At 44.1% G+C, this 19,887-nt stretch overlaps 1 protein-coding gene across 2 annotated transcripts in view; it reads right to left on the minus strand.

Annotated features, from left to right (window-relative positions):
* Positions 1–19,887, minus strand: part of trrap (transformation/transcription domain-associated protein) — a 317,959-nt gene that overhangs the window by 153,801 nt on the left and 144,271 nt on the right. For both annotated transcript variants that reach the window (XM_063059362.1, XM_063059361.1), the window contains exons 44-46: positions 18,533–18,746; positions 17,181–17,306; positions 10,972–11,118 (exon numbers count right to left, since the gene is read on the minus strand). In XM_063059362.1, the coding sequence (XP_062915432.1) occupies positions 10,972–11,118; positions 17,181–17,306; positions 18,533–18,746 (487 nt within the window). The remainder of the gene's footprint in view (positions 1–10,971; positions 11,119–17,180; positions 17,307–18,532; positions 18,747–19,887) is intronic.

Genomic DNA, 19,887 nt, shown 5'->3' on the forward strand with positions numbered 1-19,887 from the left:
AAGTATGTTAGTTCTGAATACACTCCAAATGCTTAAAGTCTAAGGTCTGCTTTCGATCGTTTTACATAGCCGTGCCAAGCTGACCAGTGAAGAAGGCTGGAACAGCGGCACAGAGTACCACATAATGAGGATAATTCAAAGTTCAAAGTAAATTGATGAGGAGGAGAAGATGGCAGCGTGACACAGCGTGCGCGGCCTCTCCGGTGAATTATATCAGTATTCGTAAGTAGGGACCGTGCACAATTCTGATTTGATGGAGACAGACCTGAGAGGCACGGAGGAACATCTGGAGTAACTTCTGAAATGCCAGGTTCACTGCCGCTGCTACTGTGCAATCAAGAATCTCCAGAGGGAAGGCCCCAGATCCTCGGCTTTGCCTGTTACTGACGGCCGGGGCAGGGGTCGAAGCGCTTGGCAGAGATGGTACTCGGTGCTCGGTGTCGGAGGCTCAAAGTTTTCGGACAGACTCAGAGTCGGACTGTGGTCGGGTGCTTCCAGGGTACTGCATCGGCAAGTTTGCGGCACTGGAAGCTCATGGCTGGGAGAGTTTTCTTCCTTCTACCATCTGTATGAGATAATGGGACTTTTGAGAGACTTTGAGACTTTTTTTGCCCATGGCCTGCTCTTTATCAAATTACGGTATTGTTTGCACTGTTGTAACTATATGTTATAATTATGTGGTTTTGGTCAGTTTTTCAGTCTTGGTCTGTCTTGTGTTTCTGTGATATCACACTGGAGGAACATTGTATCATTTCTTAATGCATGCATTACTAAATGACAATAAAAGAGGACTGCGTGTCCTCATAATCTAAAAATCTGAAAAAAAAATTATTAGCAAAGTAGATATATGTCACCATATACAACCCTGAGGTTCATTGTCCTGCTGGCATATTCAATAAACTCATAGTAGAATAATAACCACAATAGGCTGAGTGAAGTAGGTTTTTTCTCTCTGAAGGAGAGTGAGAAGTGGCTTTATAGAGGTGTAGAAGAGGCATAGATCAAGTGGATACACAGAGACTTTTTCCCAGAGTGGAAATGCAGAATGGCTAATAATCTCCCTGCCACCACCCAGCTCTCATCACGTACGAAATGGTAGTAGCATTATACTGTTTACTTCATAAGTTGTGTCATAAATGCATCTTAGCATTTGTTGATTTTTTTTGTGGTAATATTACTTTGTATGTTGTGTGTGTTATATGTACTATGTTGTGCACCTTGGCCTGGAGAAGTGGTGTTTCGTTTGGCTGTATACTGTACATGTATACAGTTGAATAACAATAAACTTGAACTTGAACGGGGGAGGGGACACAGATGCTGCCTGACCTACTAAGTTCCTCCAGCATTTTGTGTCTGTTGCTTTGATCATCCAGCACCTGCAGGATCTCCGTGTTTATGATTTTAAGGTGTTGAAGGAAAAAAAAATAGGAAGCATGTCAGAGCTAGGCGTTTCTACAGAGAATGATAGGTGTGTGGAACGCCTGTGACAGAAGCAGACACACTAGGGACATTAAAGAGACTCTTAGACAGGCACATGGATGGCAGACAAATGGAGGTTTATGTCGGAGGGAAGGGTTAGATTGATCTGAGAATACATTAAAAGGTTGGCACAACATTGTGGACCTGGGGCCTGTACTATGCTGTAATGTTCCATATTCTGTAACATTACAAACCGCTGGAAAAACAAAGCAGGTGAAGAAACGCCTGTGGATGAAGGCACGTGACTAACATTTCAGGCTAGTGACTTTTTAATCTGGAACTGGATAAAGATAACACATACAAAGAGCTGGAGGAACTCAGCAAGTCAGGCATCTATGGAGGGGAGCTCCTCCAGCACTTTTTGTTTGTTACTCTGGATTTGCAGCATCTCTGGAGTTTTGGATAAAGATACAATAGGGTTTAGGATGAGGAGAAAGAACAAAAGGAAGGGATCCATGAGGATTTCTCCAACTCTAATGAAAGGTCATGGACTTGAAACACTGGCTCTGCTTCCCCCTTCACAGAAACCACCTGATCACCCTGTATTGTCTGCTGGTATTTCAGACTTTCAGCATTCCCTGTGCTCTGGTCCCTCCATTTCGTCTCCAAGGATTGTTACCTAGTCGTGGCGGAAAGGCTTGTTAGTTCCCAAGATCCCGAGAACGATCCCGTCTGAAGTTTATCTGTCTGGCACTTAGCTCCTGGCAGGATCATCCACTGCAGAAAGGTCAGGAGGGAGGTTCCAGACAAAGAACAATCCAACCAAGGGCACAGCGGTAGACACGGCAGAAGATAATGATAAAGCACAACAGCAGTGAAGGGTCCCCAGTCATCTTGCTTTTCATGCCACTGGGCTCGAACCCTGATCTGTCAAGGACTATGTCGTATATCAGCCTCCCCATGTTAAACAAAGTCATACATAGGCGTCCCCCATTGAAGAAATCCATCATAATATTCAGGTTATGAGGATTCCAGATTGGCTTCTACAACTACCTGAAGACCCACCAATAACGACAGCTTAGGAGAATATCATAGTTGACGAGTGATTGCACTACTATGGAAATATTCTTTGGTGGGTGGAAGCAAAGGGAAGTGTAATGAGCAACCCACTCAAAGCTTATGAGTGCCATCTGCTGGCATAGGGGAAGAGGTCCATAGTCCCAATGTTAACGTAAGCACCTCAGTTCCAGCTGGATTATGCGACAGTTTTACGTTACTTCTAGCAGGCAGCCTTTCAGCTCTCTGCCTGGGTTTGTCCTCATCCCAGCCAGCAAAGGTTGTAATAGGGAATGCCTCAAGGGGCAGGACTAAGGTGCCAAGAAAACAACCTAAAGATTAAAAATTCAAATTTCAAGATTATTTAATGTCATTGAGTTCACAAGTGTAAAGCAAAATGAAATAATTGTTACTCCGGATATAATGCAGCACAAGAAAAAACAAAATAAAGAACACAATTTTTTTAAAAAATCACAATAAGTCTAAATACACAAGATAGCTTATATACAATAAATGATTGTATGCCCATAAAGTGACGCTAGGCACATGGGTGCCTGTACATGAAGTGGCTCTGACAGGAAGTGATAAAGTTGTGGTGGTTGGGATGTGGAGGGGTGGGTTAGTGGGTGGAGGTGTTGATCGGCCTTACTGCTTGGCAAAAGTAACTGTATTTGAGTCTGGTGGTCCTGGCGAGGAGCCTCCTCCCTGCTAGGAGTGGGACAAACAGCCCATGAACAGTGTAGGTGGGATCCTTCATGATGTTACTGGCCCTTTTCCAGCACTTAAAGCACATCACTATTCAGTTTAAACAATTCAGCAAAAGAAATATTGAGGATTTAGCTTGTAGGCATGCAACCTAGTGAATGTCTGGCTCCACATATTTTTCCCAGTTGCTCATTAAACATGATCAACAATAATAATATTGCCACTTCCCACACATCACTCTTTGCTGGCACACTGCAGCAAGCTGCCCAGCTCAGCTTTCTGCTCCATCTTGTTTACAGAGTGCTTCTAACAAAATGTTCTTCCATGTCAATTACAAATTTACATCATTCTTTTTGTCAAAAGAAATCTAAGTAACTATCAGTTTTAAAATACTACACGGCAGGATACCGAATTGCAATCATTTCTTTAGCCTGGTATCAAAAATAATACCTGTTTAATGTTTATTTTGCTGAATCCTTCCCTTTCAAGATCCCTGACCTACCCTAGAATTCAAATCTATTAATAATTCACAGCCACTTCTCTCTGTGCAAAAGGCTTAACTCTAGTTGCATGTTAATTAACACAGAGGAGATTCTACAACCACCAGAAAATAAACTGGAGGGCTACATAGAGGTTACTAAATCTCAACAACATCAGCAATTAAGACTTAGATAGCTGAAGTGCTGAATCTGTCGGGTTGGGTACCTCTCGATTGCAAGCAGGGCAAAGAAAGCTGCAGAGAAAGAGTTTTCAAACCAGCATTCAAATTACTACAACATGAAATTTATATTTCAAAGCTGTTGAATTTTTACTATCTTAGTTCCATGATATACTGTGCTTGCAATAACCGCAATTTAATTAACACTTCAGATTGACATTTTACTTGTGTTTGCTTCAGGCACATGTGTCCTCTTGCAAACATGTTTAAAAATCTGAAATTAAATGCCTTGTTTCGGAACTGTTAGTGGAGCTTAAATGGATTTTGTTTGCCTTTCATCAATACAAACATTAGCTGCCTACGGTCAACCCAGTCCCCAATACAATGACGTAAATTATCCATCACCATCTCAACAGTCACACCCAGACACAAATTTGCATCCTGCCAACAAAGCACAAATGTACAAATTAGTTCAGGGTTCTGAACCAGAATCAGGTTTGTTATCACTGATATGTGTTGTGAAATTTGTTGCCTTGTAGCAGCAGTACACTATATAAAAATTCACTGTATGTGACAATGAGAAATAAGTGCAAAAACAGTGTGGTAGAGTTCATGGATTCATGGAGTGTTCAAAAATCTGATTGTGGAGGGGAAGAAGCTGTTCCTAAAATGTTGTGTGTGTGTTTTCCTCCTCCCTGATGATAGTAGTGAGAAAAGGGTATGCCCTGGGTGATGGGAGTGTTTAATGACAGATGCCACATTCTTGAGGCACTGTCTTTTGAAGATGTCCTTGATGGTGAGGAGGCTAGTACCCAACTAGAACACTCTGCAGTGGCCCCTCCAAACTAGACAGTGATGCAACCAGTCAGAAAGCTCACCACCATACATCTGTAGAAATTTAACCTTTCCCTTAACCTGATCCCTTTCATAATCGGGAGGGCAATAGATTCAGAGACTTCACAGACCCTTTTCTTCTCCCACCCTGATAGTGCTCAGCTGGGATAAGCCATGGCTAGCAAGCACTCCTACTGCAGATGCCTGAGTGCCTCCTTGCTGACACCAGGAAATGGCGTACAATGGCCCAAAGCATTGTTGAGGATCCCTACCATCCATCCCACAATCTCTTTGACCCACTACCGTCAGGAAGGAGGTATAGGAGCATCAGGACTAGGTCTACCAGACTGGGTAACAGCTTCTTCCGTTAGGCTAAGGCTAATGAATACCCTGTCACCAGCGAGGACTTGTCACTAAGACAGCAAGCTGTTTACAGCCAACCTGTGCTATGCACGACATGCATTTTGAATTACATTTTATTATTTATGGCAACATTATTTTATATGCTGTGTGTGATATTGGTTCTGTGGGTGCACTGTGGTCTGGAGGAACATTGTTTCATTTGGTTGTATATATGTACAGTCAGATGATAATAAATTTGAAGTTGAACTTGAACTCCAAGACCCGGGCCTTGATATCGCCCTTTGCAACTGGATCCTCAATCTCCTCACTTGCAGACCCAGTCAGTCAGTCCCAGTCAGTTACATCTCCACAATCTCCATCAGCACAGGTGCACCACAAGGCTGTGTGCTTAGCCCCCTGCTCTACGCAGTTTATACCAATCACTGCGTGGCTACGTACAGCTCCAATGCCATATTTAAGTTTGCTGACGACACCATCATTAAAAGGTGGTGACGAATCAGCACATAGAAGGGAGAATGAAAATCTGGTCAAATGGTGCCACAACAACAATCTTTCACTCAATGTCAACAAAACCAAAGAGCAAACTACAGACACACTTTTAAGGACTCTTTACAGCACAGGATTACTTTTTATTTACACAATTTGTCTTCTTTTGCACACTGGTTGCTGATCAGTCTTTGTTTATGTATGTTTCTTAAGTTCTTTTGATTTATTTTCTGTAAATGCCTACAAGAAAATGAATGCCAGGGAAGCAGATGGTAACATATACATACTTTGATAATAAATTTATTCTGAACTTTGAACTCTGTCTCAGGATCAGTAATCACACAGTGCACAGAACGATGACAGAAAGACACAGATCCAAATCCCAACCTGGCAGCTGGGGAACTCGATTAAACCTATTCCCTAATACGCTGATGTAAATTATTCTCAGTCATCTCAACCATCACATCCTGGCCAAAATTTCCACCACGCCCACAGAGTACCGCTTCATGTATTTATGGCTGCCTCAGTAAAGCAGCCAACATAGTCAAAGACCCCCATGTACCCTGGTCATTGTCTCACCTCCCCTCTCCCACTGGGCAAAAGATACAAAAGCCTCTCCTGTTGGGCAGAAGATCGAAAAGTCTGAAAGTACAGGACGTACCACCAGGCTCGAGGACAGCTTCTATCCCACTGTTAATCAGACTACTGAACAGTCCCCTGGCGTGACAAGATGGATTCTTCACCTCTACTGACTCGCCGAACAATTGCATTCCCATGACCTACTTGTTTTTTTATTTTACTATTTAGAGTGACAGCACGGTAACAGGCCCTTGCGGTCCAACAAGCCTGTGGTACCCAATTACACCCATGTGACCAATCAATCTCCCGACCTATACGTCTTTGGAACATGGGAGGAAATTGGAGCACCCAGAGGAAAACCACACGGTCACGAGGAGAATGTACAAACTCCTCACGGACAACACAGGAATTAAAACCCAGGTCACTGGCACTGTAATAGCATTGTACGAACTGCTACACTACTGTGTCGTACCTACTCTCTCTCACACGCCTATCAACTTCACCCCCCAATCCTCCTCCCACACCCTGACATGAAGGGTACTTTCAGAAGGCAATTAACTACCAACCAGCACTTCTTTAGGATGAGGAAGGAAACTGGAACCCACACAATCACGGGAAAACATCCAAAAACTCAGCTTCCCTCTGCCATTGCGGAACTACAGATAATCTTGTGGAACGAGTACTGAGGAGATGGAAACTGCTCTGAGAATGTCAACTGGGAGAACACCATGTTCCCTTCCCTACACAGTTATCACCTTGACATCAGAAAGATACACTTGTGGACTTGTATAATGAAAGTGTGTAATATATGGCTGATAACAGGAATTCTGCAGATGCTGGAAATTCAAGCAACACACATCAAAGTTGCTGGTGAACGCAGCAAGCCAGGCAGCATCTGTAGGAAGAGGTGCAGTCGACGTTTCAGGCCGAGACCCTTCGTCAGGACTAACTGAAGGAAGAGTGAGTAAGGGATTTGAAAGTTGGAGGGGGAGGGGGAGATCCAAAATGATAGGAGAAGACAGGAGGGGGAGGGATAGAGCCAAGAGCTGGACAGGTGATAGGCAAAAGGGGATACGAGAGGATCATGGGACAGGAGGTCCGGGAAGAAAGACAGTGGGGGGGGGAGGGAACCCAGAGGATAGTCAAGAGGTATATTCAGAGGGACAGAGGGAGAAAAAGGAGAGTGAGAGAAAGAATGTGTGCATAAAAATAAGTAACAGATGGGGTACAAGGGGGAGGTGGAGCCTTAGCGGAAGTTAGAGAAGTCGATGTTCATGCCATCAGGTTGGAGGCTACCCAGACGGAATATAAGGTGTTGTTCCTCCAACCTGAGTGTGGCTTCATCCTTACAGTAGAGGAGGCCGTGGATAGACATGTCAGAATGGGAATGGGATGTGGAATTAAAATGTGTGGCCACTGGGAGATCCTGCTTTCTCTGGTGGACAGAGCGTAGATGTTCAGCAAAGCGGTCTCCCAGTCTGCGTCGGGTCTTGCCAATATATAAAAGGCCACATCGGGAGCACCGGACGCAGTATATCACCCCAGTCGACTCACAGGTGAAGTGTTGCCTCAGCTGGAAGGACTGTTTGGGGCCCTGAATGGTGGTAAGGGAGGAAGTGTAAGGGCATGTGTAGCACTTGTTCCGCTTACACGGATAAGTGCCAGGAGGGAGATCAGTGGGGAGGGGTGGGGGGGACGAATGGACAAGGGAGTTGCGTAGGGAGCGATCCCTGCGGAATGCAGAGAGAGGGGGGGAGGGAAAGATGTGCTTAGTGGTGTGATCCCGTTGGAGGTGGCGGATTCTGTGATACCTGAACACTTTCAATAGTTTTCTTTGAGGCAGTATCACTGATCCAATACAAAGCACATCATTCAGAAACATCAATGGGAAAAAAGTCTTCATGTATACATTATGCAAGACATTTTGAAATATGAAATACTTATCATCTTCTCATCCACTTCACAAAAATATACGTTGGACTGCAAATCATAAACAACCTGCTGATAAAAGCAACGGATTGCTTGGGAGATGAATGACATTTTAGCCTTTTCTCTAGGGCAGGGTGGTGAACCTATGGCACGCATGCCCAAGATGGCTCGTGGCATACAGGGACGCCCCAGATTCTTTAAAAACCACTCTTAATAGAAAGATTCAAAATCATTATCTATACTGCCAAATAAAGCAGTAAATGATTTTTTTTTTACAACCTGACGATTGTGAGATGTTTTCTTCAGAAATGTCTCACGCCAGCATGCTGCCAGCTACAGTTGAGAAAAGATGTGGTGTTGGATGATGTGTTTTGAAATCCTCGCAGACCTGCTGTACACATCAGAGTTAGGCAAGTAAACAGTTACAATAACAATACTATTCAGAAATTATATTATTTTTCAATTGCCTTTTTTTAAAAAAAGTAATAGTCATAGAATTCCACAGCACAGAAATAGGCTCTTTGGCCCATCTAGTCTGTGCCAAACCATTAATCTGTCCAGTCCCATCAACTAGCACTCAGACCATAGCCCTCTATGTCCCTACCTACCCTATGCATGTACCTATCCAAATTTCTCTTAAAATGCTGAAATGGAATCCACATGTAAGATCTACCCTGGTTAACCCTCCCAAACTGCAACACATCACACTTGTCTGCATTAAATTCCATCTGCCATTTTCAGCCCATTTTTCTAGATGCCCCAGATCCCACTTCAATCTTTAATAGTCTTTTTCACTGTCCGCTATACCCGCAATCTTAGTGTCATCCACAAATTTGCTGATCCAGTTTACCACGTTATCATCCCAGTCATTGATACAGATGACAAACAAAAAGGGACCCAGCACTGATCCCTGCAGTACACCGCTAGTCACAGACCTCCAGTCAGAGGCAACCACCTACAACCACTTTCTGGCCTCTTCTATAAAGCCAGTATCCAATCCAATTTACTACCTCATCTAGAATGCCAAGCGACTGAACCTTCTTGACCAACCTTGCATCCAGGACCTTGTCAAAGGCCTTGCTAAAGTCCACGTAGACAACATCCATGGCCTTGCCTTCATTCATTTTCCTGGTAACTTCCTCGAAAAACTCTGTAAGATTGGTTAGACATAACCTACCACGCACAAAGCCATGTTGACCATCCCAAATCAGTTGCTGTCCATCTAAATACTTAGAATACCTTCCAATAACTTCCCCAATACTGATGTCAGGCTCACCAGCCTATCATTCTTGGCTTATACTTAGAGCCTTTCCTAAAAAAAAAAGGAACAATATGAGCCATCCTCCAATCCTCCAGCACTTCACCCATGGCCACGAATATTTTAATTGTCTCTGCTGTGACACCGGCAATTTCTACACTAGCCTCCCACAGGGTCCGAGGGAACACCTTGTCAGGCCCTAGGGTTTTATCCACCCTAATCTGCCTCAAGACAGCAAACACTCCTCCTCTACAATTTGTACAGGGTCCAAGACCTCACTGTTGCATTTGCCTCACATCTATGGACTCTGTGTCCGTCTCCTGAGTAAATACAGATGCAAAATTAATCATTCTTGAAGAGGTTGCGCAGCTCTCCGGTGAAATGATAACGTATCTGTTAAATAGGACAATTCTGATTTGATGGAGACAGACATGAAAGCACAGGGGAACATCTGGAGAAATTTCTGAAATGTCGGTTCACTGCCACTGCTACTGTGCGATCAAGAATCTCCGGAAGAAAGGCCCCAAAATCCCTGGCTCTGCCTGCTGCTGGCAACCCAGGCTGAGGTCGAAGCGTTTGGATAGAAATGGTGCTCGGTACTCAGTGTCGGAGGGCTGATCAGAGCTCCAAGTTTTCAGACGACTCAGAGTCGGACTGTGGTCGGGCATGGCAGGGAGAGTTTTCTTCCTTCTCGCATCTGCGTGAGATGTGGGACTTTCGAGAAACTTTGAACTTCTTTACTGTGCCATGGCCTGTTCTTCATCAAGTTATGGTATTATTGCACTGTTGTAACTATATGTTATAATTATGTGGTTTTTGCTAGTTTTTCAGTCTTGGTCTGTCCTGTGTTTTGTGATATCACACGGAGGAATATTGTATCATTTCTTAATGAATGCATTACTAAATGACAATAAAAGAGGACTGCGTGTCTTCATAATCTAATCTAATAATCTAAATACTTCATTTATTTCAATCTGTCTGTTATATTAATAGTACCAAAAACTGAATACATGCAAATAAGCAACAGAACTCATCCTTTTTCTTTAAAAAGTCCATAATTATTGCTACTAATTCATTAATCAATGATAATCTCTGCTCAAAATTGTCATGGCGTACGAGATGAAACCTCCAAGCAGATCACCGGAGACTCTCTCCTCCTTATTTGTGACATTCTATGCGAAGGGACCGAAGCATTAATGAAGATCCCTACCACTCATCCCACAGTTTCTTTGACCCATTACCCTCAGGAAGGAGGTACAGGAACATCAGGACTAGGACTGCCAGACTGGGTAACAGCTTCTTCCCTCTGGCTGTGAGACTTATAAATACCTTGCCACCACCGAGGAAAGCAAGCTGTTTACTGTACTGTTTACCTGAGCTGCACACACACTTTTAATTATATTTTATTAACTTATTTGTGGTAATGTTTAGGTTTATGTGTGGTGTGTGATACATGTATTATGGGTGCACCGTGGGTCCGGGAAAATGCCATTTCATTTGGTTGTACTGTATATACATACAGATGGCAATAAACTTGAACTTGAAAATGTTTTCGATGATTATCGCCAATTTGAGCACATGCTCCCAAAAAGGTTCGCCACCCCTGCTCTAGGGAAATGAATTCAATTTATTATGGTTTAAAGACTCACTGGGTGAAAAATAAAATGAAAAACAACAGCATTACCTGTACTAGTTTCGGACGCCCCAGGAGTGGTCTGTGGGTTTAGATGTTCCCTCACCATCTTCTGCAGTGAACGCATGAAGACAGAGATGAGGCGATCAATGTAGCTGGGATTGTTGCTGCAAGCAGACTTCAGGATCATCAATGTGCCTGAAGGTTCAAGAAGCCAAGACAAGAAACCAAATTAGAGCAGGTCTTAATAAAAGACTAGTGCGGTACAAGCACCATACTTTCAGGTTACAGCAAGCCTCCATGGAGTTCGGTGGTGTTGAACCAGCAGATTTTCCAGATGATTGGATGCTACTCCCATTCATAGACAAAACCACTATATTTGACTACCTGCACTCCACTTTCTTTACAACCTTAACCGACACTCTGTGGCCTCTTTATTAGGTACACCTGCTCGTTAATACAAATATCAAATCGAGCAATCATGAGGCAACGACTCGATGCATAAAAGCATGCAGACATGGTCAAGAGGTTCAGCTGTTCTTCACACCAAACATCAGAATGGAGAAGAAATGTTATCTTCGTGACTTTAACTGTGGAATGATTGTTGGTTTGAGTATCTCACATACTGCTGATCTCTTGGGATATCCACACGCAACAGCCTCCAGAGTTTACAAAGAATGGTGTAAAAACAAAAAAAAAAATCCAATTACCAGCAATCCTGTGGGCTAAAATGCCTTGTTAATGAGAGAGGTCAGAGACGAAGGGCCAGACTGGTTCAAGCTGACAGAAAGGTGACAGTAACTCAAGTAACCACGATTGCAACAGTGGTGTGCAGAAGAGCATCTCTGAACGCACAACACATCGAACCTTGAAGTGGATGGACTACAATAGCAGAAGACAATGAACATACACTCAATGGCCACTTTATTAGGTGCAGGACATACAGAAGGGTATCCTGAATCCCATTTTTCTTCATATTACCCTGATAGCATGACCTGTCAGGATGGCACACTTACAAAAGCTTTTCACTATGTCTCGATACATTTGACAAAAGATTAGATAAGAGTAAGGATCAATACACCGAAACACACAATGAAATGGGCCAACACAGTCTGAGGACGTGCTGGGGTCAACCTGCAAATGTCGCCAACAAAGTATGCCCACAACTTAATCCTAACCATACACCATTGTAATGTGGGAGGAAACCAGAGCTCCCAGAGGAAACACACACAGGTCATGGGGAGAACGTACATACTCCTTACAGACAGCGGCAGGAATTGAACACAATCGCTGATTGTTGGCACCGTAAAGCATTGCTCCTCACTGCTATGTTTCAGGCCAAGGCACTTACTCAGAACTGGGAAGGGAGGGGTCAGAAGCGACAATCAGAAGGTGATGGCGAAAGAGTAAGAAGTACAAACTGGCAGGGGATAGGTGAGACAAGGTGAGGGAGAATGTGGATGGCTGTGGGAGGGGAGATTAAGTAAGAAAGTAGAAAAGGTGAACAGATGAAGGAGGAATCTTTTAGATTATGAGGACACGCAGTCCTCTTTTATTGTCATTTAGTAATGCATGCATTAAGAAATCATACAATGTTCCTCCAGTGTGATATCACAGAAACACAAGACAGACCAAGACTGAAAAACTGACAAAAACCACATAATTATAACATATAACTACAATAGCGCAAGCAATACCGTAATTTGACAGAAGAACAGACCATGGGCACGGTAAAAAAAAGTCTCAAAGTCTCTCGAAAGTCCCAACATCTCACGCAGACAGTAGAAGGAGGAAAACTCTCCCTACCATGAGCTTCCAGCGCCACAAACTTGCCGATGCAGCAACCTGGAAGCACCCGAACAAAGCCGACTCCGAGTCTGTCCGAAAACTTCAAGCCTCCGACCAGCCCTCTGACACCGAGCACCGAGCACCATCTCTGCCGAGTGCTTCGACCCCAGCCCCGGCCGCCAGCAACAGGCAAAGCCAAGGATTTGGGGCCTTCCCCTCCGGAGATTCTCGATCGCACAGTAGCAGCGGCAGCAAACCGGGCATTTCAGAAATTTCTCCAGATGTTCCTCCATGCTTCTCACGTCCGTCTCCATCAAATCAGAATTGTGCACGGCATCCTACTTACGAATACGATATCATTTCACTGGAGAGGCCAGGCATGCTGCGTCGCGCCGCCATCTTCTCCTCCCTCCTTACCTCTTCATAGACTGACAGGGCTGAAGAGCACCTTTGCACTCTGTACATCCCTATGACATTACACTTCATGCTGCTGCCTCTCAACGGAAATACACAAAATTTTCCGTGAAAGGATCGAGATACTTGGATCAATCGGGTGCTGAATCCTGCAGGTTAATGGTCTTTGCAAGGCTCAAGACCTGCATCAGTCCAGGCTCCAAAACTCTCCAAAGTTCAGACACGAGGGCCTGTGATAAGTATAGCACACTGGGAGGGCTCAACACTCTGTAAGATGACAACTGACAAATTGCCAATTCCAAAGTTAAAATTATATCTGCCGGTACCGATCATAACATTTGTTGGTGAAGGACGTTTGCCATTTGGAGGAGAATGTAGTGTGATCCACGATGCAACTTCTCACCTGCTTTACTGACAAAACTAATTCAGTGTCAGTGTGAAGAATCTGTCAGTCCATCAGAAGGACTGACAGCTCCTTCACGCCAACGACAAATTAGCTCTACAATATTTCAAAGATAGTCAGCCCAATGTTTATTGACACACAAAACCTACAAGGAACTGTTGTTACATTTATAACTACATCATACAGCTGAAGGCATGAACATTGATTTCTCCTTCTGGAAATCTTTCCCCACCCCCTTCCTTCTTCTTCCCCACTTAGCCTCTTAACTGTTCTCCTCCCCTCATGCTCCCCTTTCTCCCATGGTCCACTCTCCTCTCCTGTCAGATTCCTCCTTTTCCAGCCCTTCGCATTTTCCACCTATCACTTCCCAGTCTCTATTTCATTCCCCCCTCACCCACCTGGCTTCACCCATCACCTTCTAGCTTGACCTCTTGCCCATCCCACCACCCCTTTATTCTGGCATCCTCCTCCTTCCCTTCATGTGCCGATGAAGGGTCTCAACCTGAAATGTCAACTGTTTATTCCCCGCCGTAGATGGTGCCTGACCTGTGGAGTTCCTCCATCATTTTGTGTGTGTTGATCTGGATTTCCAGCATCTGCAGAATCTCTTGTATTCCTATGAGTTAAGTTGTTCGATCCAATAAGGTGCCAAGCACAGCATAGTAAGTTCCCACTAAAAAATGATACTGGAGAAAGACCTCAGGATTTTAAAGATTAGCTTTATTTGTCACGTGTACATTGGAGTGGAATGGACAGTTGATGTTTCGGGCTGAGATCCTTCACCTGGACTGAAAGAGTAGAGCATAAAGAGCTAATACAAAGAGGTGAGAAGAAGGGCTGGGACAGCATGATAAGTGATAGGTGGATCTAGGTGAGGGGAGGGGGGCTATATGTTGTTACAGATTGAGTCAGATGAGACAGAGAAGGGTGAAGATAGTGGCAAAGGGTTGAGGTGATAGGTGAAGGCCACAAAAAACTGACAGATAAAGTTATCTGATAAGACAGGAATCTGGAGTTACTCAGGGTAAAACTGGTCTGAGAGGATAGCGTAAAGAATCACAGCGCCAGCTGCGAGGTCAGGGTTCAGTCCCCACCGCTGACAGAGGATCTTATATGTTCTTCTCCCCGTGACCACATGGTCCAGTTTCCTCTGTCATTCCAAAGATGCAAGGGTTAATAAGTTGTGGACATGCTATACTGGCACAACACTTGTGGGTGCTCCCAGATCCTCGGACTGTGTTAGTCATTGATGCAACCAATGCATTCATTCACTGAATGTTTTGATGTTTTGATGTACATGTAACCCATAAAGCTAAGCTTTATTTGATCTTGATATGATTTAATTTAATATTGGACAATACAACTTCAAGATTCAAGATTCAAGACTCAAAAAACTTTATTGTCATTCTAACCGTACATCAGCTCTGCAGGGCAGAATGAGACAGCATTTCCCAGGAGCAGTGCAATCATAACATAACAAACGCAACACTAAATAATAAACATAACAATAAATAGTAAAACACAACAGCCACATGTCAGTTAAAATCAGTTATAAGTGTCCAGTGCAAGTTAAAAATGCCCAAAGCAGAGTCAGGTGGAGCAGCTATTTAGCAGTCTGACTGCCTGTGGGAGGAAGCTGTTTAGTAGCCTTGTGGTTTTAGTTTTGATGCTCCTGTAACGTTTGCCTGATGGCAGAAGAACAAACAGTTCATGGAGAGGGTGTGAGGGGTCTTTAATGATGTGCCGTCATGCTGTACCCTCAACTTCCCTCATTCCCACGTACGCTTGCGGCTGTATACTGCTATTTTTAAATCTTTATTTTGTTTATTTGCTCTCAGATTTTGCCATCATTGGCATTAATTATTTACTTAACCCTAGTATCCTTGCACTGAGGAGCTCGGTAAGGCATTGCAGAAGACAGTTGGGAGTTAACTAAACTCAAAAGAGACACCATTGCTGCCACTGAAAGGGATCAGTCCTGTTTGAGCGTCACACTAACACGCAGATGGCCGACACAGTAACACAGTGGTTAGTGCAATGCTATTACAGCTTTGGGCGTTCCAAAGTTCGGAGCTCTTTGTACTTTTTCCCCATGAACTGCGTAGGTTTCCTCCCACGGTCCAAAGACGTACTGGTTAGTAGGTTAATTGTTCATTGTAAATTGTACTGTGATTCGGCTAGGATTAAATAGATGGGGTGCTGGGGGTGTGGCTTGCTAGGCTGGGAGGGCCTGTTTCACACTGTCTCACCAAATAAATAAATAAATAAATAATGTTTCTGTTATCTATTAACAGAGACTTTCAAGTACAATACAGTGTTCAGTCCATCACGAGACTGTACACCATCAGGAGGAATTCATTAATGGCCTTAAGCTAAAGAATGTGAGGAGGAAATAGAATTTCCACACAAATGGCAAATCTGGCATTAAATTAAATTAAACTACAAATCTGTAAAGTGAAAAAAATTGCTGGAAATGCACAAGATACCTGTCAATATTTAAATAGGTGAACTGGTGGTTTGGGCATAAAAAACAACCGTCGTCAGAATCACTTATTTTCACTATTTCACAAAACAACCACAAAGTCTTTCAGGTCCAATTGTGCAGTCTGCAGAAATGAGACAGGGGGCCTAAAACCAGAGGTTTCTGTTTAAGGACGGAGTAAGAAATTCAGAATCAGAATTATTATTACTGACATATGACATAAAATTTCTTGCTTTGCAGATATGACAAGGAATATTGTACCAGGAAACCATTGAACCAGCAGCACAGAAGCTCTCCTTGAGCATGCTTTCAGGCTTTTGCTTCCTCTGCCCAATGGGACAGGGGAGAGGAGAGAATGTCCCAGGTATAACAAAACTATAACATGACAAAACAACAACAGCACGCAAGCCTCTTTCCCATCCACCACCTACACACAAGGGGAAGGTCTCCAACCCTGGGACAGATTTTCACTGTACCTCAGTACATATGACAATGATAATCCCAGTATGAACCATGTACTATATTATGTTAGTGTATCTGTTTGGACAGGCAATTGGCTGTACTACCTCGACGTACATCTCTATGGACAGAATGTAAAACAAAGCTTCTCACTGTACCTCAGTACATATGACAAAAATTAACCAATTTACCAATAACCTCATCATAAACTATGTACTATCCTCCAAGCGGACCACAACCTTCTCGTAGGGTTTGGAGGCTTGGGTGTCCCACCCACCCCGAGAGCTATGTTAGCTGGAATCGGGGCCTTGGTGGGGTCACCCATGCATTGGTAGGGTCAAAGGGTAGAGGCCAAACTAAGAGTGCTTCATCGGTCCTCCAGGTTCAGGGGTTCAACTCAGGGCTAACAACCCTGACTGGTCAAAAAACAATTGTTACGGAAACAGCAATGAAGAATCCCTCTGCAGTTGGAGGGCCTTCGTTGCTGCCCTAAACACCAGCAGAGTAAAGGGCAGCAAGTAAAAACCATGTACTATAATATACTGTATCAGTAAATCATTCACAAAATTGGGACTGCACTGCTAGATGGACTGTTCACCTCCGTGAATGGCATGTAATACAGTTTACTCACTGTACGTACAAGCCAATTTACCAAGTGTACACAGAACACGTGCTTAAAGTTTAATCCCGAGAAAAGGGCTGTGGCCGACTTACCAAAAAGCTGATTGGGGTTGGCATTTGTTGCTTTCTCGTAGTTTGTGAGGCCCTCGTAAATCACTTTGCCCACCGCAGCATAGAGACACTCCAGCTCCTCGTACTTGGAGGCCACACTCGATGTGCCTGTGAGAGAGCGAGGGATGTGACTGAGGGTGTAGCGTAAAATAACACACAAAATGCTGCAGGAATTCAGCAGGTCAGCCATCATCTACGCAGGGAAATAAGCGGTCGGTGTTTCAGGCGAGTCCTTTCATCAGGACTGAAAAGGAAGGGGGAAGAAGCCAGAATAAGAAGGTGGGGAGAGGAGTGACTGCAGAAGCTTTGTGACTGGATATCAGATCTATCCATACAATGCTTCGACCTTAACAGCCACTTACTCATAGGTACTGATTGCAAACTTTCAATGGTAAACTCGACCATCTTCCTCAGGCACAAGTTAGTCAAGCCCCCTAGAGACACCTCCTTATATACTGTCTCGAGTGAGCAGGGTATGGGCAAGGCTTAATATTCAATCCTGATTGGCCAAATTGCCTAGTTTGAACTGGCCTTGTTCTGATTGGTTAATATTTTAGGCCGAACCCTCTCTGGGAATGTGTAGTCCCAGGAGGAGGAATACAAGCTGGCAAGTGATGGGTTGTGGCCAGTTGAGGGAGAATGTGGGTGGGTAGGGAAGGGGGAAATAAAGAAAGAAGCTAGGAGGGGATAGATGAAAGAGGTGAAGGGTTAAAGAAGAAATCTGATGGGAAAGGAGAGTGGACCAGGGGAGAAAGAGGAGCAGGGTCACCAGAGGGAGGTGATGGGCAGCTCAGGAGAAGAGAAAGGGTAACAGAAGAGGCAGAATGGGGAATTGAAAAAGAGAGGATAGGGAGGGGAGGAAATTACCGGAGGTTGGAGAAGCTGAAGTTCATGCCATCAGGTTGGAAGCTAACCAGACAGAATATGAAGTGTTGCTTCTCCAACTGGAGAGCAGCCTCATCATGGCAAGAAAGGACACCGTGGACCAATGTGTTGAAAAGGGAATGGGGAGTGGAATTAAAATGAGTGGCCACTGGGAAATCCTCTCTGCTGCAGGCAGAGCAAAAGCACTTGCCAAAGCAGTCGCCCAATCTATGTCAGGTCTCACCGATGCAGAGAAGACTGCATTGGGGACACCGGATACAGAAGATGACCCTAACAGACATGCAGGTAAACAGTTCCTTCACCAAGCAGGATAGTTTGATACCCTGAATAACCTGTGAAGCTGTAGCTTAAAGAATGCCAAATCTGTGCCCTTCCCCTTAACCATCGTCAGCACAACCCACGCCCTCCACCCCCAGCAGCACCTCGCCAAACCCCGATGTGCAACCTACTCGGTTCAGTTGGGAAGACACTCATCAGCCGGGACAGCAGAGTGTGGACAGCCCGCAGCACCTTGTTATTGCCGCAGGTCATGCAAGCCGCGACACCTCGCTGCAATGGCTTGAAGCTGCTCAGGATGGCCGAAGATTGGAGCACAGTCAGGAGGAAGCTCAACACCTCCAAGCCTGTGCAGATGTTCGCCATGTTTGCCTGATTGGGCTGCTCCTAAAAACAGTACAAGCAAACGTGAAAAATACTGGAGGTAAATATAAAACCAGACTACTTTATTTTCAGAATCAGAATTAATATCACCAGCATATGCTGTGAAATTCGTGAATTTTACAGCAGCAGTACAATGAAATATATGATAAATAAATATATATATGTCTATTAACTATTTAAGTTAAAATATGAGGGGTGATTGTTAAGTTTGTGGCCTACAGTAGGAGTCAATTTTAGAAAACCTAGCACATTTATTTTTCAACATAGTCCCCTCCTACATTTACACACTTAGTCCAGTGGTCGTGGAGCATACGAATCCCTTCTTTATAGAAGTGGTCCACAGCAGGGATGATTGATAAGTTTGTGGCCTAAGGTAGAAGGAAATGAGTGTTACAGCTCTTACATGCACGTGCAGTTCAACTCTGAGTGAAAATGCAGAAAGGTTGGAGTTTCTCATCTCCTTCTACTTTAGGCCACAAACTTATCAATCACCCCTGCTGTGGACCACTTTCTGGAGGTTCAAGATGCCAACTTCTACAAAGAAGGGATCCGTATGCTCCACGACTGCTGGACTAAGAGTGTAAATGTAGGAAAAACAAATGTGCTAGGTTTCCTAAAATTGATTCCTTCTACCTTAGGCCACGAACTCATCAATCACCCCTTGTAAGCAGTGCAAAATAACAGAAAATTTTAAAAAAGTAGTGAGATAGTGTTCATGGGTTCAGTGTCTACTTAGAAATCTGATGGTAGAGGGGAAGAAGCTGTTCCTGAACTGCTGAGTGTGTGCCTTCAGGCTTCTGTGCCTCCTTCCCCGTGGTAACAGTGTGAAGAGAGTTTGCCCTGGCTGGTGGAGATCCTTAACTATGGACGCCACTTTTTTGAGGCACCACTCTTTGAGAATGTCTTGAATATTACAGAGACTGGTACCCATGATAGAGCTGACTAACTTTACAAGTTTCTGCAACTTATTTTGATTTTGTGCGGTAGCCGCCCCCCGCCCCACCATACAAGACAGTGATGCAGCCAATCAGAATACTCTCCACAGTACATTTGTAGCAGTTTTTGAGCATTTTAGTACACAAACCAAATCTCCTCAAACTCCTAATGAAATATAGCCACTGATTTGCCTTCTTTATAGCTGTAT

Source organism: Mobula hypostoma, chromosome 9 (assembly GCF_963921235.1).
Source record: "Mobula hypostoma chromosome 9, sMobHyp1.1, whole genome shotgun sequence".
Classification (NCBI taxonomy): domain Eukaryota; kingdom Metazoa; phylum Chordata; class Chondrichthyes; order Myliobatiformes; family Myliobatidae; genus Mobula; species Mobula hypostoma.